This window comes from Pithys albifrons, chromosome 1 (genome assembly GCF_047495875.1).
Source record: "Pithys albifrons albifrons isolate INPA30051 chromosome 1, PitAlb_v1, whole genome shotgun sequence".
In the NCBI taxonomy this organism is placed as follows: domain Eukaryota; kingdom Metazoa; phylum Chordata; class Aves; order Passeriformes; family Thamnophilidae; genus Pithys; species Pithys albifrons.
The window spans coordinates 113,051,308-113,070,918 of NC_092458.1; the positions used below are offsets into that span (position 1 = coordinate 113,051,308).

Here is a 19,611-nt window from a genome sequence, read left to right on the forward strand (position 1 = left end):
TCACCATTGCCCACAGGGTCACAGCCGCCCGCCCCGCCACAGCCGCGACCCGAGAGAGAGGAGTCAGAGCTGCTTTTGGGACACACTGCAGACCTTTCCTTCCTGGGAACTATCACCATCCCTCCACTCTCAGCTTTTCCTTCTTCGTTTGGGACAAAGGACAAGGAGAAAGAGAGAGAGTCCATGTGAGTGCTCACCCCTTGTCTCTACCTTGCTGAGAAAAGGCTGAGAATTTGCCTCGCAGCCAGCTGAGGTGTGACATTGACACTGTCCATAAATATAACTGCTCCAGGAGGAACCTACAATCTGAGGGTTCTTCTCTTTTGTTTTTTTACTTTTGGTGCTGGGGGAGTAGTTTGCTCTGGTGTGTTTACACTTATATCTACATATATATGTAGATATATATAGTAATTGGAACAGTTATCCTTCTTATATTCATTTTCTAATTAAAGTTCCTTTTTCTTAAATTTAATAAAGAGTGACATGATAATTGTGGAGGAATCCTCTCCTCTGCTTTTTGGTAAACGTTTTGTTTTTTTCCTCAAACTAAGACAAAGTGTCACCCCACCAGCACCAGCCCGAGGCAGCAGCAGATGAAGAACCTGGGAGCATCTCTCTGAGGCATAACAGAAGCTCCATGAGGCTTCAGCTATGTATAAGTAGCAGCTCCAAAGCATTCCTGCTAAGCCCAAGTCACACAGCACACTAATCAGTGGCAAGAGGTCTCAGGAGGAGCCCTCCTTCTTTCCCAGAAACCTTCCCTTACTCCCAGGAAGAACCCATCCTCCTTGTAACCACAGAGCAGTCCCAGCTCAGCACCAATAATGCTCCAGCCACACAGGACAGGCAGAGCTGCCGCAGCAACTGAGCTCACCCACACCAACCTGAATTCTCGATCTCCCCACACTCCAGTGGCAGCCAATGCCTCCCAGGGATGGTGTGAACCTCCTGCCACCATGCTTCTGTGGCTCAGGACCAAAACGGTTTTGTTGCCTCCTTTGTATCAAAACGAGATTACAGATACTAAAGTACCAGCACAGGTGTGAGCTAAGGTCCTCTCCACCCAGTCTTTTCTTTATTCATTCACTACAGAGACACAGCGTATGGTATGTTACAAAATAAACCATAAAATGTTTACCAAATGCAACTTTAAATAGTGAAAGTCCTAAAACAAGCTGAAGAAAGCTACGGTGAGAGCAAGTAACACTTTCAGGGCTCTGCCTGCTGTTGGAGTTCAAGAGAAGTGACTGAGCTCTGGAGGAGGCAGAGATCTCCTTCTCCTAACAAGTTACTTCCATGCCCTTTGACCAGAAGACAAAAATAGTCAGATTTCTGAAGAGAAACAAAGGAAGGTTGGTTTATCTCCACTGGCACATGTAGGATAGTCAAGCCTGAAAGAGGTATTATGTGTTCTTCTGCCTGACACCAACATGCTAGCTGGATGTCTCATGGTCTATGTCTCTCCCAGCTCTCTCCTCCCTCACCTGCCCTGCCTCTTACACCAGATGGGCCACTGTACCCATTCAATCATTGCTCTAAAAAAAACCCTGTTCTCTCTTGGCTTCTCAGCTGTAGAGGAAATTTATGAACATCTTCAAGGAGCAGAGGAGTGAGCAGTGTCCAGCACATGGAGGGTGATGCAGGTACGGTCACTGCAGATCAACTTCTCCCTTTGAGAAGGAGATCTCTCAGAAGTTCTCTATCATCACCTTGTTATATGTAAGGTGTTTACCAGCAAAATCAAGAGATACAGTCTCTTCACCCTGAGCAGAAGGCCCTATGATAGAAAGCCATGACATTCAGTCAATGCCACTAGTGATCAGAGTGCTTGGCAGCTTATAATGCTTATTTCATGAGCCAATCAATAGCTAAACAGTCTTATGCTGAGAATAAAGGGGTTTTTTATTTGCCAACAAGTCAGAGAAAACTGAGCTGAAGTGCTTGGAGAGGCCATGTAGTATGTTCCCCTGGCCCTCAGCAGGATGAGGATGCCTCACAGACAGTTGTCTCATCCACCCTTTGAAACCCCCAGTGCTGGAGATCCTCTTCCAGAAACCTATTTCAGTGTTTCATCTAGAAAAGAAAAAATCCTGACTTTACTCTCCCTTGCTGGAATTTAAGCCCGTGGTTCTTGTTCTAAACACAGTGGAGAAAGGGAAAAGCTTATTCCTTTCACACTTTTGTTTTTCCCCCACAGGTTCTTCAAGGCTCTTACGTGTCCCTTCAGTATTTTCTTCTCTGCATTAGATGACACTGATTCTTTCAACTTCAGACAAGCATTTAATTGCACACAACTATTTTTTGGTCCAGGAGGTCTTATAGTTGTATTTGATGCTGAAGCCAGAGAGCTGTCCTAGTGAGAGGCAGTAGAAATACACATGACAAACCCCTTAAATCCATAGGTCCATTTTGTCTCACTAGAGCTTTTGCTTCATCTTGATATAAACCATCCAAAAAAGCATGAAGACAACAAAGTGCAGTAAAAACAAGTGAACCACAGAAAGACACAGGTTTCAAGGCTCAGTGCTCCATACCCTAACATGGAGATACATGAAGAAAAATGGCCACAGGGATGAATGCCCATCACCTTGAATCTCCTCCATCGAGTCTCTTCATCTCCATTTGATGCTCTCTCTAATTTTCTGCAACAAAAGCTGTCGTTTCATAGCTGAGCATTATGCAAGGCTGGGCAGGAGAAGTTCCTGAGTTTTGGAAACTTCCTTTTCCCAGTGAACGGCGGAGCAGAGAGACGGGCATCCCTCCTCCAGGGATGCATGTTTAAGGCCGTTCTTTTGGATGGGGTGGAGTCCGGGGCTGAGTGCGGGGCCGGGGCCGCGGGGGCTGTGCCTGCTGCTGCCCTTGAGGCTGAGGCAGCGGTCGCTGCTGCCCCTGGGGCTGGGGCAGCGGCCTCTGCTGCACCCGCAGCTGCCTCGGGGTGGGAGCGCACGGCGTCGGGGGCAGCTCCCGCACCGCCTTCTCCCGCTCCGGCGGCAGCGCCTGCATCATCCGCTCCTCATCTGCAACGACAGAAGCATCCCACAGTCAGGCATAAGCCAAAAGGGTCGGACAGCCAGAGAAATATGCTTGGCCCAAGCAAGGGAAAGCCAAATATTGGTCTTAACCTGGTGCTCTCAGGTGTTCGGGAAGGAGTTCTTTACAGAGAGGGTGGTCAGGTATTGGAATGGGCTGCCCAGGGAGGTGGTGGATTCACCATCCCTGGAGGTTTTTAAGGTGAGACTGGACGTGGCACTGAGTGCCGTGATCTAGTAATCAAAGTGGGGTTGGATTAAGGGTTGGACTTGATGATCTCGGAGGTCTCTTCCAATCCAATTGATTCTATGATTCCTGCTATCCCAGTGAAAAACAACAACAAAAAAATCACCTCTGCCTGCACATCGCAGGCAAGCGTAGAAGCTTTCTTTGTCTGCCTGGCTGAGATGAAGGTACCTGGAGCATTTGGGGCAGTTCTGCCTTGTTTGTTGAGGGAAACAACTTTGTGAGGGAGTCCCCAGTGGTCACTGGCAGCCTGAGCTGCTCTGCTCTCTTTTGAAGGCTGCTGAAGGGAAAGTGAGATGTAACCCCAGACAGCAAGATCAAAGCACTCTGCCCTGCCATTCTCCATGCTGGGATCTCCAGACACCTGGAAGCCAGAGATCCCTTTTGCCAGCATTAATTTTTCACATATAGAAGGCATAAATTCCTGCTAGCTGACTCCTGATCACTGAGGCATCATTTCTGAAATGTCACTCAGCTTAATTTAAGGATTGAGGGATTTACCTCATGGGACACTGAGTTGGCTGTAGGCACACACCAGACTGCTTCAAAGAGGCTAGTCGCCCCTTCACATTAGTTCTTATTTTCCCAGACTTGTTTTCTTATTTTTGCTGAATCCAGACCCAAGAATTGAGCATATGGTGTCACTGCAGTTGAGGGAGTAACTTATACCACTCAAATGAGACCAGCTATAATATAAAATAACACTCAGATGGCTGTGCTCACACCAGCATTGTGCTCACAAGGTATGGCAAACCTTCTGTTCTGAGACTATATCTCATGGTTGCACTGCTGTGAGCTCTCCCAGAAAACAGGGAAAATGCTTGTTCTTCATAGTCATAACTTTAGGGAAATCAGGAGGGCCATGGCGAGTTACCCACTCTCAGGTGCAGTGAGGTTGCTCTCACCTTGGCCATGGGACTCATCATGCTCACCCCTGCCAGCCTGACCACTGGCATCTTTGACATGTCAGCTGAGGTTTCCTTCAGGTATTGCCCTCTCTATCTTGACAAAGACTGCTGTGGAGTATAAAGCACCTTCTACTCCCATTTTGTAACTCAAGAACTGACTGACACAGACTAGCTGTTTTTGAGAGCACACAGGAAGCCTGACACAGTGTGTGAGGGAAGGACTCAGAAAAAAAAGCCTTCAAACAGTCTCTACCAGGGCAGCCTCACTCCTGTTTTAGCCTCCCTTTCCGGTTAGGCCACACAACTCTTCTTGAGCTCAGTGTCCTCTCTCCACCCAAACTACAGAAGTTCCCAGACTGTATGTAATTCAAAACAACCTCTCTGTCAAATCTGAGAGCCCACTCTCAGAGAAGACTCTGTTATGGTCTTAAAGAGGGATGAATTTTGGACAACAGATGAGACCTCTGCACACTCTGAACACTTCAAATCTTTACAAGTGCCCCAAGTTGGACCTCCAGTGTTGACAGGCCTCCAAGGACATTGTTTTGTAGAGAGGACAAGTTCTGTGAGATACCTGAGGAAACACATAGCCCTTCTTGCCCCTGCTCACTATCTAGACTATTTCTGAATGTTATTAATAATGTTAAGGATCTGAATTTTATACCACATAAATTTAAAGAAAAAATCTTCTGACAGGATATCTGAATGTGTATTCTAGCCCCATCGATGGTCCTGATTGGTGACCTTGGCCAAGCTTTAGAGGAGCAACTCTAACCCCACAAATAAACGAAAGGGCTTGAGAACAAGAAGTTCTTTGTTCAAAGCATACATCAAAGTGAGACTGGCAATGCCAGTTGATCTGCTCAGATTCACTGTATGCTAAAACCAGGTTATTGCTCATGCCAAGGCAGAGAGCATGCTCCTGACCACAGGGATGCTGTTCAGTGGGAAGCTCTAAGATTTTAGGTGGCTGAATAGGGACATAAAGCCCCTTAAACACTTACCATCATCTTCACACTTGTTTGTTTTCTTCCTCCTGATACAATAAGTAAGCCAAATCCCAAGGATGACAAAAAAAACTGCACCTCCTGCTGTGATTAAGATGAGACGAAGGTCCAGCTTGCCTAGTTAAGGGGATGAAAGAGGATGTTAGATAGAAGGAAATAACTTGCACGACGTCTACTTAGAATTCTATGTTTTCTTCCACTGACTGCAAAGGCAGAGCATGCCTTTTCTGGAGAATTTTGATTGCTCCATAATGGATTCTAGTTCTGCAGAAAACTGAAACCAGAGCATTCATGTATGCCAGCTCATTTTATTTAAATTGCCACAAATGCCCGGTTCTTGCTAGCAATGGACCCATTTAAGGGCAATGAGCATCCAGGCAGTACTCAACATCTAACAAAAATAAACCTCTTAAGTACTTTCTACTGAGCTGGAAACACTGAGACTAGCTTGCTTTGTAGTATTTTGGTACTTCCTCTTCAATTTTTGGCTGTACACAATTTAAAAAAAATACTAGAAGGGTTATTCAGTGGGCATGGACATAGAGGGCAAAGGAGCAATGACACAAAGCCCAGGTGTCTACACTATGAGGATCACAATCAACCTGGGCTGCTCCAGTGGGGAAAAAAAGATGAGTACCCTCAGTAATGTGGTTCTTCTCACCTGTTTGAGCTGCCGAGGTGCATTTTGCCCTTTCTGTGCCAGGTTCTCCCAGCTGACTGTAAGAGGAGCCCAGGGAGATTCACACATAATTGTATGAAAAGTTAGCTGAGCTGAAGCCCACTGAAGCAAGCCTTGCCTGCTAGAAATCAAAATTCAGGATGATTGGCCTTAAATACAGGACCAAGTGTTCAAAGAGGATAACAGGGTTGGAAAGAGGTTTGACTGCAAGCTGAGGGATTTTTAATCTGCTATGGATCTGGCAGGCTCCTGTCACCACACAGAAAGGTTTGAGGGGTTTTCAGTTTGAGGAGGAAGAGTAGCACTATATGGCTTTAGAGGTTTTTTTGGTGTCTGAGAAATGCTATATTTGTACCTTAAAGGTCAGTGTGGCAAACCTTTCATTTCTCTATTCATAATGTGAGAAAAAGCAAACTCTCCCACCCAACTCGCCTGTGAAAGAAGTGTGTTCTTCAAGGGTGAGAAGTGAAATCTCCATTATCTGGGTGATGGCTCATGTCTGCCTGTACCAGCAGTGCAGAGAGGCCTGTGCTTGCCTGGCTTGTGCCCTGGCACAGCCAGGTTCTGCCAGCATTTCCTCACTGAGACAAAGTATTCGGGTAGTTTGCCTTGCCTTAAACAGACCTAATCCAGGAGCACACTCTCCTACCTGGCTCCAAAGTCCATGCCACCTCCCTCTCCCTGCTTCCCAATGCTAGCACTGTGCAGTCCATCAGGTCAGGCAGCTCATGCAGCAGCAAAATCCACCTTTCTCTGCTGTATTAGACATCAGGAGGATCCCTCAGGAGGGAAGAGCTGCACAGGGGAGCAGAGGCCACCCTGTCCCTCAGCTCTTTGCCCTTCAGTCAGCCTCAGCAGACTTTGGATCACTTAGATCACTAGATACCTTAAGGCTTGTTCCCTCCCTTCTTACACCATAGGCTGATCTTCAGGTTTGGACTTTCCCTAAATTCACTGTGGCAGAAATAGATGGAAATTGGAAATACTGAGGTGCTCTCAAAAGCCTCCCCACCCTCCACTGGCTCCAGCAGCAATCTAGAGCAAGAAAATGCCTCCAGCAAAGTGCTTATGGTTGGGTGGGATGAACCCAAGCCCCGAAGATTCAAGGACTTTTCCCCAGTTACATACTGAAATTCTGGACATTGAACTGAACACCCCATCCAGTGCCATACCAGCATGATCTACCCTTTCCTTTTGTTTGTGCCTTAACTTTCAAAACTTTTACTGGAGGTGAATCACACAATGGCTTCTTTTCCTATTTAATAGTTTTCAGCATGACTCTGCCCATTATAAATGCAATTCCTTCAGTTCTTTTGCTGCACCTGTGACTTAGAAAGGTGATACTTCAGCTGAGTAAGAAAAACTATAGAAAGATCACACTTCACCTGAGTAAGAGAAACCATGGTACCTTTGAGCCATGGAACCCCAAAGCTTATCCAAATTCTCCATAACTCCCTCCTGATTTCTCGGTGAAGCTGTAAGAGTTCAACCAACTTATTTCATTCCCCTTGTGAGAGCACCCATCCACATGTATCAGGCAACTACCACCTTCACAGATATGATTATGGAGAGGAAAAACACACAACTGATTTCTCCACTATGAGGATGTAAATCAAAAGCAAATTCTCAGAAATCAATATTGTGGCTTCATATGCATACAAGAAGATCCTAGACCATATTTTCCAAAAATAAGCTATTAATTTATGTTGTGATAGTTTGTGTAGTTTGATACTGTATTACCAAAGATAATTCTTTGGCTTTGGCTGCTTGACTGAAGTCAACCTTTGGGAAGTACCATTACTTTTAAAGGAATAAAGGAGGATAAAAATGAAGAGGAAAGTGCTTTCTGCCTTTTGCAGACTGTTGTATGTCATTAAAACACTTTCAATCCCACTTCCCTGCTTTCTCCTTTACTTCATTGGTCTACCACTAGTGATGGTTGACACCACTCAAGTCTCCCAGGAAGCTGACACCAAAAACTCTGTTAGGGTACCTTTGGCACCTTTTAGAAGAGTCAGCAGTGATGGAAGGAAGGAAGGAAGGAAGAAAATGATGGGATGACCAAGAACCCCTCTAAGATTTATCCACCCCTGAGACACTCTGATCTTGCTGGGAGGCTGAAGTTTCCCTCAGAAGACTTCACCTCGAGTGGGAGCAGCACTCCAGTGTCCCCTGGAGGCCTCATTACCACCCACAAGGCTCTTGACTCCAGAAGAACCTACCCCCCTCTTCCTGCAACCCCAAAACCTCACTGAGCATGGGGGAAAACGCTGCTGGCCACAGAAGAGGAGGAGCATGAACCAACTCATTTCCCACTGCCCCTGAAGTAGGGATGCCAAAAGGTTGGCAGTGGGGCAGGCAGCTGCAGGATGGGGAGAGGAGAGATGTCACAAGGCTGGAGAATGCCAAGCAGAAAACATGACTCACATCCTGGCATCAGCTCCCAATAACTGTGTTGGCATTAGACTCACTGGGTACCTGGGGCCATCCATGCTTCTGGCACCTGGATCAGTCCTACAGATATGTGCAACTGCATCACCCTAGCAGATTCTGACAAAAGAAAGCTCTTACCTGAGCACTTAATTACTTTTTCAGCCATTTTTTCACTGGCTTGGTTCTTAACAACACATCTGAATGTCCCAGAAAGCCGTGTCTGCAATTCCAACATTGATGTGTTATTTTGGATTTTTCTCTCATTAGGCTGAATCAGTTCTATTATAAATGCTTCATCTTTAGCCTTCTGGTTCACTTCACACTTGACAAATGCAGTTTTATTCACACACTCACCATTGAGGATTGGCTGAGGGACAGGGTCTGAAAAAGAAGAGAAGGGACAGGCACATCTGAGATGGTTTCTCCTTTTGAAAACCTCCATTATTAAGCAGAACAGAGAATTAACCCCAAATAACCAGCTAAAGAGAATAGAACAAAGAGCAAATTAGACCTCTACTACAGAAGTAACATGGCAATAAAGAAAATGCAGTGCAGTAGCCTACATATTTGGCCCAGCAAAGCAGAGCTGCACCACTGTAGCTGGACTACTTTCAGACTCAGGCTGGCTCACAGGGGAGGGAGAAATCTGGGTTTCCAGGGAGAAGGTGGATGGGAGGGACTCAGAGCCACAGCCCCTCTAGCTCCAGTGTTTTGGTGCATATGAAGTTGGCCTTGCTCTGCTTGTGCCCATCGGGAGAGATTTTCTCTAAAGAAGGAAAAAAAACTACTTACGATGGTCTGTGTACTACCAACAGCACTCTGCTGGCACAACAGCCACAGCATGAAAGCCCATCAAACCAGAATGGAAAACACAAACCAGACACCTCAGCTCTCAGGGAGGTTATGACAGAGAACTGATTTCTGTCTCTTCTTATACCCTGCAAACAACCAGTTACATTTTGGTTCCAATTTCTCTATCACTGGTGGCACTGAAAACCAGAAAAACCTATGAGGTTTCCCTTAAGTAGGGGTAACTGGCAGGGACAGCAAATGGGAAAAAATTATTTTACAGGATATTCATACTTGGAAGGGAACAACAAGGATCAATGAGCCCAACTTGTAAATGAATTGCCCCTACAGGGATCAGTCTCACAACCCTGGCATTACTAGCACTGTGCTCTAACCAACTGAGCTGATCTCGGGGTCTGTCTTTTAGACCAGGTAAATAAAAACCTCCCAGGGCTACCTCTAGTTACAGTCAGTGGAAGTTATAGAGATCATAAATTTTAAAGCCAGGAAGGGCTGTTCGTGGCACATGCAGTCCAGGTTCACACCATGACATCTGCAGCCACCCCTTTGCTTGTTAAGCCCACTCCTCTTCTGCAAACTGCAACTGTTATTCAGGGGGACATCCCAGCATGAACACTTTAGAGTTCAGGTGCTCATGATGGAGTTGTGTGAGGATATCATTGAAACTATTTTTTTTAACAACCGTTTGTCCAGCCTTAGTAACAAAGGGGTAACCTGGCTGAGAAATTATTTAGTGCCTGATAGTTACTACAGGACTTTACTTACAAAACTGCATGATAGAGGTAAGGCAACCTCTCTGCAGAGCAGAGGAAATGAAGCAGCACACAGCTGGGTTGAAACATTAACCTTAACCTGAAGCAAGGATGTCCCAAAGCCAGTTCAGTGGCTTAAAATGAGCAGACAGCATCAGGCCCTGATGACTTCCTGAACCTCTTTGCAGCAGTAGTTCCCAAAATAAAGAGACACCCTCACTGCTCAGCAGCCCATTAGACGCAGAGCCTCACATTGCACAGAAACCCTGCTAAAACCATCCCACCTACCCTTGCTGCCTCATCAGGGCATAATTTCTGTAGTGCCAGCTGGTGCCCACAAACCCAAGAGGCTGGCAAAGGTTTGCATGCTAGCTGGAAAAGGACAGAGCAAAACTATCTTCTTTTTAGTTAAAAAACCCATGCTGTCCTACAGCTTAGAGGTCTGGGGAGGTGGCATCAGCTGTAAAGGAGCAGAATAGACATCCCCCATCTTCCCTATTCATCCAAAAAACTTTAGGGTGCTACTGCTCTGATCTCCAAGGACAAGATTCAGCACAGGAATGGAGGCTGCCCTCATGCTTTGAACCCATGCAGCTGAAATCTCCAGGTGTGTGCTCAACTGCAGTTTGAACAGCACAATATTCATATTTGTTGTGTTAAGCTATGCAAGGATAGGGTGCAGGAGTCTTCATCTGCTGCAAATTCAACTGCTATTGTGGTGCATCTCAGGGGAGAAGGTTGCTGGCTATTTTTTATGTTAGAGCCAAAATGGAGTGGGATTCCACTGCCTAAATACAGACATTTAGTGCAATCTGAGGTCTCTTCTAGGGTGGCTGGCAGATGCAACTTGCTGGACCAGTAGCTAGAAAACAAAAGTCATAATTCAGTGCCCAGAAAATGGCAACAGAAGTGTCAGAAGTCCACAGTGTGTCAACCACAGCTGCACCTCACGTAGACTGCTGTGCCCTCACCAGAGGATTCTGAAAGCAGGATGCTGCTGGGAGCTCAGTCCTCCTCACAGGGTGCTACGCCAGCCCAGGGTCCCAGCACCATTTGTGGTGCTGCAGTAGGGCTGGCCACACTCATCCTGCTCTCAATGCTCACATGCTCACAGCTGCTTTCTCGGGCACGTGTAGAAATCTGGTGGCTGACAAACAGGGGAGCCAGAAAGAAGCCAGGGAGAAGGCAGAAGAGATGCAGACTGCTGTCAGTGGCAGAAGGAGAAATGTATATCTTACAGAAGCCCCCCTACCCCCAAATCAGAAAGAAGGGCAATGAGTAGAAAAGGCTACAGGAGGGGAGGGGGAGGGGAAATGGCCAAGTCTTACTCAGCTGCAGTGGGAATGGCATGGGGAAGGCAAAAACTCACCCTGAACAAAGAACAGTGTTGCTTCTTCTGCCTTGAATTTTCCATCCTTCTCATGAACAGTCACTGTGTAATTTCCAGTGTCCCCTTTCACCACATGACGTATTTGTAGAGTCCCATTTTGGAGTATCGCACACCTGCACTCATCCTTGTTTACATAGTACTTAACTTCATTATTTTTGATCATACCCAGCCTTTTTCCATCTTTCTTCCACTTTGCTTCATATATGTGCCCAGGAACAGCAATGCTGAGAAAAGCTGTCTCATTCACTGCCTTGTAAATCTGGTTGACGACAGAGCCTGTCGAAGGAAGCACAACCAACCCATCAGTGGTTTCCAGCAGCCATCACTGCTGTGCTCAGTAGCCACAGCACTCACCCAAAAGGTTGTCATTTCTTGTGTCTCCCCCTCCCCAATTTGCCTGAGCCTCTCTGCATTACTGATTTTTAGATAAATGTCAGCATCTGATTTAATTCTGAGAGGCAAGGAAGCTCGGAGTCCAGCTTTCAAAGGCTGAGCTTTATACTCTGGCTGACTTACTTGGAGTCACTCTGGATGCCAAGATTCATGGCTGCCCATGTATTTTACGCTGAAATTAACCCTTCCTGAAAATAAGGTCTGTTTGGTGTGTTTGGCATGTGGCGGTACCCAGAGTGCCCATCACTGCAAACAGCAAGAACGCAGACTGGTCGTGTCCCTGGACAGCAGGATCAGTTCAACAACAACAGGGATAGCAATAATTATAATAATAGTAGCCCACGTCAAGCAGTGAGTGAATAAAAGGCATTGAACTGAAGACAGACCCACTGCAGTGCCCCCTCCTCATCCATCCCAGGCCCCCCGCCCCACTGGAATAAATCCACTTGATTTTTCTAGCACAGGGTCACGATGGGGCAAGGAAGGCAGGGAGAAACAAACAGCTACCTGCATCCTGTGTTGGAAACATTATGAGATAAGCAAAGACCAAAAACCATCTTTTCTCTTTGCAGATCTCCTTTGCTGGGATCTCCCTTCTTCAGGACAGTTAGGAGTAGGAGCTTCCTAAAGGTGGTACCAGGACTGGACAGCACTTAAGCATGGGGTTGCCAAAGGGAATATTCAGGAGAACCAAGGATACTAAAAGTCAGTCATGTTACTACCAGAGGGGATGAAGTGCTCTTGGGCCATGCCCCAGTTCCCTGCGCGCTCCCCTCCAGGCTGCTTCACAGACAGCCTTTGCAGGGCCCATTTCTGGTGAGCCAGGACTTCAGAGTGCCAAGTTTGTTGAAAAGTCATTTCAAGTATTGCCCCCACCCCTGAGACAGGTGAAAAATCTGCAGGAGAAGGGAGAAACATGCATGCAAGTGTCAGGTGGGATAAGCTCACTGGTAACTGCTTATTTTATTTGTCATTTTCTGATATTCATTCCTCCTCAATTTACAGGATGAAGCCAATCAGCAGGAAGAGATGATTCTGCTCTAATTTTATATATTTTAAGCACTTTTTCCCCACAAAGACAAAAAACTATGTGCATATTTTTATTACAGTCCTTTATTGCTGGTATTTAGGATAATGATAAACTGCACCACAGAGGGGGAATTGAAATTCAGTGGCTATTTCATTAAACTAACAATATTAGAGATAATCAAGGAACTAAAATAGAGTGCCTCTGCAACAAGAGCATTAAAGCTGGGATGCTTTCGGAGCACAGTCACTTAAATTCAGTCTGAAGAGAGGCTGTTCTTTCAGTATTGTCTTTCCTACAAAGTATTTGACTTATCTAATGAAATATCCTGAAGTCAAGCAATCAACTAAACAGCCTTGAAAGCAGCTGTGCCCAATATAGATGATACTACAGATTATATCCAAATATTTGAATTTTGTTATTTGTTACTGCTCAGCCATGAAGAAGTCCTTAGAGCTGGTAATAGGATTTCTTTTCATAACGAATACTACTTACAGTTCCTCTCTGAAAGTGAAGGAAAAAAAGTAATCTGAGTTTTCAAAGATAACTCAATGGCGTCTCTATGAACAGACCACCCAGACATCTATCCGATCCCTACAGTCTCACTAGTGGAAAGCTGAGTATCCCACACATATGACACTAAAAATCTGTTTAGCCAATGAAACAACATTTCTGCTAAAAATGCCAACTGAAATGTGCTCCAAGGGGCAGAAAGATCAGAACTGAGTGCCTAAAGCTCACTTGCAGTCACAAGTAAGAGTTAAAAGCTCCCGTAGCGATTTTAGAGAAGGAAGTCTTTGAAACAAGTTTTCCATTGAAGGGAATAGTCATCATTTCTGCTGGGAAACATGCTTTATATATCATGTATATAAAAAAAAGAAATCCTGATTTATCTATTAATTTTGTTCTGAAGGAAAAGCAAAGCATTAAACAGCCATATGTACAATCTGCAGTGGAACGAAACAGAGAAAAAGAAAATTTATGTGTGCTTGTATTGTCTTCATCTCTTACAAGCTTCTCTAACCTATGAGTTAACACTTAATTAAGTTTTTAGATTAATATTTTAAAAAATAATGAGAACAATAATATGGAAACTATAAAAGATATATGTATTTGCTTGCCGCTTTCATGTCTTTGACTTCAACTCCACTGAAGACACTGAAATGTATCACTCCTTCTGTTAATATTTATGGAAGAACATAAATTGCACTTTCAAAAGCTTTGCACATCTTCGATAAGAAAAGGAAATTACATGCAATAATGCACAGTGAACAGAGGATCTCTAATGTAGTACAAGCTACCTTGAGGGCAGAAAGAAAACTCCATGCTGACATTTCTCATTATACATGTGTCAAATTAAAGCTCATTAACTTAAAACTAAAACTCTTTACAGCTTATTACTATAACTGGGATAGAAAACTCAGGTCCTGCCCTCCCCCTGGCTGGAAATTAAATCAAATAATAATAGCAATAACCCAGATGTTTTCACTCATTGGAAAAGTGGAACTGGTTTCTTATCAGCAACAGCCCACCAAGTTGTAAATTGTTTAAATTGCAATATTAACGCTAGCCCGAAAAAGCAGAAAAGGATAAGAAACACTCACATTTTACACTGGGCAATAAAAGCAGCAAGCACTTGACTAGGAAAATCCTCCTAAAGTTCATTTTCAGGGTCCAAAAAAATCCAGTGTTGCCTTGTCTAATGAGAAGCTCCTGGCAGGTGAGAGGATTTTCTGCTGTGAGCAGTCATGGGACATATCAGTACAGCCCTTGTGCCCTCCTCCCCTCCCCTCCCCTCCTCCAGCTCTCACCCCAGCACTTCTTGTTTCTAGCATAGACATAGAAAAACCACCCAGCAGAAATACCTCTCAGTGCGGGTTTTTGTCAGGATGGGGACAACGTGAAGCAACAAAGAAAATGTACATTAAATGCAGGGATGCCTCTGAGGTTTGTCCACCCAGCTGGAGGGCCAGCTGGGCCCTTGTCCTCTTCAATGCTCACCCAAAAAGTTCAGCTCCAGCATCCACATGCCACCATTCTAAGGGGATGGATTCAGTTCTTGGGTGGGGGAGTGATCAGAATCCTTCTGCTCCCCCATAGTCTCAGCAGCAGCAAGGGGACAGCAAGCCCAGGACCCTCCATGAGCAGCAGATGTCTGCTGGCTGTTGGACAAACAAGACACACTTTTTTGACCCTGAGTTTAGCTCAGTTGGTTAAAACTTGGCTGTAATAATGACAAGGTCATGGGTTCAGTTCCCTATGTGGGCCATTGACTTAAGAGTTGGACTTGATGATCCTTGTGGGTCCCTTCCAACTCAGAATAGGCTGTAATTCTGTGATTCTGATTCTCTTGGAAACCATCAGGATCAGCTTCACATCTGATCTATGAGGAGCTGGGCAGTGCCACAAAGGCATCCTGCAGGCACAGCCAGCATCTGAGCAAGCTGTGAGAAAGGGATGAGGATGGAAGGGGATGAGAACACAGCTGTGGATCTAGCCATAAACCAGCCCTGAAGCTGGATGGTGTGGGAAAGAGAATGAGGAAAGAAGCTGTGAGGAGGGAGGGAAGCTAGGTCCAAAAACATGGGAGAAGATAATAAAATCTTTATTTCTGATGCCAATATGAAACAGATGGAGTGGTGAGGATTTTGAATCTTATCCTCCTCAGCACAATTCCTCTGCTACAGCAGCCACTGAAATCTTCCAGCTTTTTATCACAGATATAGACCAAGAAAGAAGACAGAAGAAAAGCTGTGGCATTGGAGATGTATAATATTAGATAAATCTTTCTTATTTATTTATGCCATTCTTCTTCCTTGAAGTTAAAGGAAGCTCTTTTAAGACACCTCCTCTTCTCCAGCTTCATCATTTTTAACTGGTACTAATGAGATAAAAAATACTGGGTTTTGCACAAAAGGAGAAAAACTTATCTGAGGTCAAATGCCCTAAAGTCAGAGTATCGCTGCCTCTAAACCCAACTTTCCTTCCTTCTTTTTGTTATTATTTCCTTAGAAAGAAATCACAAAGGAGGCATAAGCAAAAGGAGAGAGGAAGCAACAGGGGCAAGATGACATTTCTGTGCCTGACCTCCACTCTCTGCAGCAAAAAGCAAACTGAGAGCAGGGGCTGCCATGCCCAGGTATCTCCCCAGCCAAGCAGGCTGTGTCAATCTCTTGGACACATTTGCTCCCAGCCTAAGTACCTAAATGACTTTGAGCAAAGGTAGCAACCTCAGTCTCTCCTGCTTTTTTTCCCTGGGTCCATCAGGAAGAGTGTAAGGCCCAACATGCTGAAACCACTGCCCACACTTGGCTCAGCTCCCTTTATCCTCAGGAAAACATCCCTCAAAGCCACCACCTGCTTCCAGTGTATCCCTGTGTGTGTGTTTGTCACACACCCAAATTGCAAACACGCTGGGGCAGGGTCTGTCCTCCTGCTCTGAGCACACACAGAGCCAGCTCGGTGCCACCCTGCTCACAGGATACTGCTGTGGAGCTGCAGGCAGAAACTGGAATGGCTAGAAAGGAAATACAAATGGAAAGATGTGTGCATGAAGGGAAAAGTGAGGTACAGCTCCACAGCAGTAGAACAAGGGGTAAAAGGATGCCCTGTGTTCATAATGAAGGCCACCACTTCCAGTTAATCAGTTGATCATGCCCACACATGCTCTTGTAAAATGACAGCTGAAAAGAGTCAGACTGAAAGCCCTTGTGCTCCAGGAGACCAGTGACAGAGCACCAAACATCCTTGTTTCTGTTAGAGCAACAGGTAGACAGGAGCAAGAAACCAATCCTAAAAGGTCTGGTCAAAAATGAGCAGTGAAAAGGCACTCAAAGGAAGTGGTGAGGGCTCTATAGCTGATGTCCCCTGTTCAGAGCACACCACGGAAGTGACACCAGCCATTGATATTTCTGAGTACTTGGGTGTGTATGCACAAAAATCAACCTGCTTAGAGATTTTGTGTAACAAAAGCACAGCCAAACCTGCAAAAGGGCACCCCACTCAACTACAGCAAGGATTTCCTGGGAGATCCTGGCATGGGCATGGTCCATTGCACTAAGCAGGCCCTTTTCTAACCAGCATCAGAAACCTCCTGCACCATCAGAACCAACTGGACAAGGAGAAAGCAGCCCATGTCTCTAACCTCAATCTTCCTGCCATATGAGATGTGGCAAATGGCAATATCCTGCCAGCTTTACCCTCCCTCTGCTGAAGAGCAAGGCAATGTCATGCTGCAGTCCTGACTGGGCTTTGATCACCATTTCAGAAGGAAGGGAGTTTCTGAACCTTACTGGGGAAGGAAGCACTGTAAATCCACGCACTGATGTCTCTGTTTCCCTCCCAGGAAAACCCCAAGAAAAAACATGAAGGTGTCTGAAGGCATCTCTAGAAAGCACAGCAGCTTTGGGCTACGGCCACAGAGGAGCTCTGGAAGCCAACATGTACCTTCAGTGATGTGGCATGGGATGCACATACTGAAAACACCTGCAGCAGAGAGCACTGGCAGAGCAGCCCCCCTGCACCAGCTGGTGATGCCCCCAAGGCAGAGGGACAGGCATGAAGAGAGCATTTCCTGCTGCTGTGGCCACTGCCCAGACACCAAACCAAGCTGTGCTGAGCAGGACAAGGTCTGCCAGGCTGTTAGATAACTGTGCTCTCACACTCCTGTGCTCACTGCAGGCACCCTCCCTCCCACTCCTCACGCAGGAAATAACACCCCTGGCCTAAACAAGTGCCAGTTGCAAGAACAGGGCACTGATATAAAAGAAGACCTCCCAGCGTTGCTGGACCTGCCTTCAGTCAGACCTGCCAGCTGAGGATGCCTGACCCCTGTTCAGTCCCTGCTTTGCTGGAGCCCTCCATCCCCTGACACACAGGGGAGCAGAGGATTGAGCACAGCCACGACAATGGGCTGGTTCTTTGCAGGCACTGCTAGCTCTATGGTATTGTTTCCACTGCAAAAGCCACAGAGTGCTGTAGTCATATACATTATCTTTTGTGGCTTGCTCTCTCTTTTATTCTTTGTAATACACTGTGCAGCTTCCTCACAGGGAATGTACATTATCATACTTACATTTCCACAGAGAGGTGACAGACTCCCACACATCTGAAGGCAACTTCTCAAGAGACAACATGCAGCTGTTCCCAACTCTTAAGTATTCAATTTAGTGATGAGCAATAAACATTCATGCCTGAGGCTTATTTAAAAAAAAATAAAAAAATTGTTATTTGATCTACTAGAAAAGGAAGACTACAAATATACTTAGCATGTTCTTCATAGAAAAGTAAATTTGTAGCCCATCCGTTAGTTTGCACCATCTCCTCTGGTATGAAGCATAGGTCATAATAAATGACATTTGCCTGGAAGTCAAACACCTTGCACTCACCATGACCACCCAACACCTTTGCCACAAAAAGTGACATGAGTGTTGCAAATTCATACCTCTAAATTTCTCACAAAGACAGGCCTTTGGTGAGGCACAGTGTGTGAGAAGAGCAGCACTGAAACACCAGATGGGCAATATGTGGAGGGGAAGCTTTGGGCAAGGGTAACCTCACTCTTGGGAGCTCTCCTGGGTTTGCCCCCCAGTCTGCAAGACCAACAGCTGGGCTCTGTCTGGGTTGCCCTGGATGGTAGCTAAGGGTTTTACAATGGTACATCCACTTTACTGTAACTTGTTGCAGGACAGAGGGAATTGTGGGTAGTGACTGGAGCGGGAAGAAGCAAAGGCAGCCCTGGCAACGAGAGCTGGCTCTGCACTGTGAAATGCCAAGGACCTGCTGGCTTCGGCGGATGAAGGACACATACTGAGTGCTCTTCACTTCTGCCTTACACAGAGCCATGAAAGGAAAAACTCCAGCTAGAATAAAGCAGTGCAAGCATGAAGATCATTAACTCAAAATAGGGCTTTGGCCAAGGTTTTGGCAGGGATGCTGACTCAGTGCCTCAGAGCCTGTTACATGGAAACTGAGAGCACTGATTTGCCTGTATGCAGTGGAAATATTCCAGAAATAGTAACACACACTACCAATATTGAAACAGTTGTCTGCACAAACCTTTTTGTCCTTCTCTAAAGAAAGGTAAAGGAAAGCTTCTAAACCATGAATCATGCAGAATATTCCTCAGGTGGTTATTTGAAGAGGAATCGTTCCCTTGTGATGTCCATGACACCACACAGAACATCCTGAGTTGGAAGGGACCCACAAAGAACAATAAGTTCAGCTCCTGACCCTGCGCAGATGCCCTCCAAGAATCACACCAGCATTGTCCAAACGCTTCTGAAACTCTGACAGGCTTGGTGCTGTGCTCACCTACCCAGAAAACCTATTCCAACATCCAACTACCCTCTGGGAGGGCCTTTTCCAAATATATAACCTAAACCTTTCCTAAATCAGCTTCATGTCATTAAACCATTAGCCCCAGGTGTTCTCTCTCAGACTCATTTTCTTTTTTGACACCTGTGTGCAAAATGCATGTGTCAACAGCCAAACCTCACAACAGACACACACTTTAATTCTGGTCTGAAGGAATGGAACCCTCTTAGACCAAGCAGTCTGACAGTCTGTGATTCACGGCGACAGCTGAGGCTGGAGCAGATGTCAGCATCCCATCAGTTATTCTTGCAAACCGTGCATTTCAGTCTTGCTGATGATTTCCATCCTCTATAACGATCCTAGATTTAGAGTCTAACTTTCACCACCTTGTTGTAGTAATTTCAGTCACATTACTGTTACTGCAAAGCATGTTGCAGTCCAAGCGAGTTTGCTGGCATGACACAATCAATCAGTTTTATACAAAAAGCCAAATAAACGAACAGTCTCTTCCAGTCTTAGCAATGGAAAATACACACAGACCTCTGTTAACTACAGGCCTGTCAGCCTGACCTCCGTGCCTGGCAGGGTTATGAAGCAGTTCATCCTGAGTACAATCACACA

General features: G+C 45.6%; 1 protein-coding gene across 1 annotated transcript; it reads right to left on the bottom strand.

Moving 5' to 3' along the window:
• Positions 1–1,053: 1,053 nt before the first annotated feature.
• Positions 1,054–14,428, bottom strand: CD2 (CD2 molecule). The gene is made up of 5 exons (XM_071563846.1): positions 14,280–14,428; positions 11,235–11,531; positions 8,442–8,684; positions 5,189–5,308; positions 1,054–3,017 (listed from the first exon to the last, which is right to left on the bottom strand). Exons 1-5 carry the CDS (start codon positions 14,338–14,340, stop codon positions 2,779–2,781), a joined length of 960 nt encoding a protein of 319 aa, XP_071419947.1. The 5' UTR covers positions 14,341–14,428; the 3' UTR covers positions 1,054–2,778.
• Positions 14,429–19,611: the final 5,183 nt, after the last annotated feature.

Excerpts from the sequence above, each read along its gene's own strand:
- CD2 (XM_071563846.1), bottom strand. The coding sequence starts at position 14,340 with ATGAACTTTAGGAGGATTTTCCTAGTCAAGTGCTTGCTGCTTTTATTG. Across the intron at positions 11,532-14,279 it reads TTTATTGCCCAGTGTAAAAT|GCTCTGTCGTCAACCAGATT; the intron begins GTGAGTGTTTCT and ends TTCCTTCGACAG. Across the intron at positions 5,309-8,441 it reads AAAAGTAATTAAGTGCTCAG|GCAAGCTGGACCTTCGTCTC; the intron begins GTAAGAGCTTTC and ends CCCCTTAACTAG.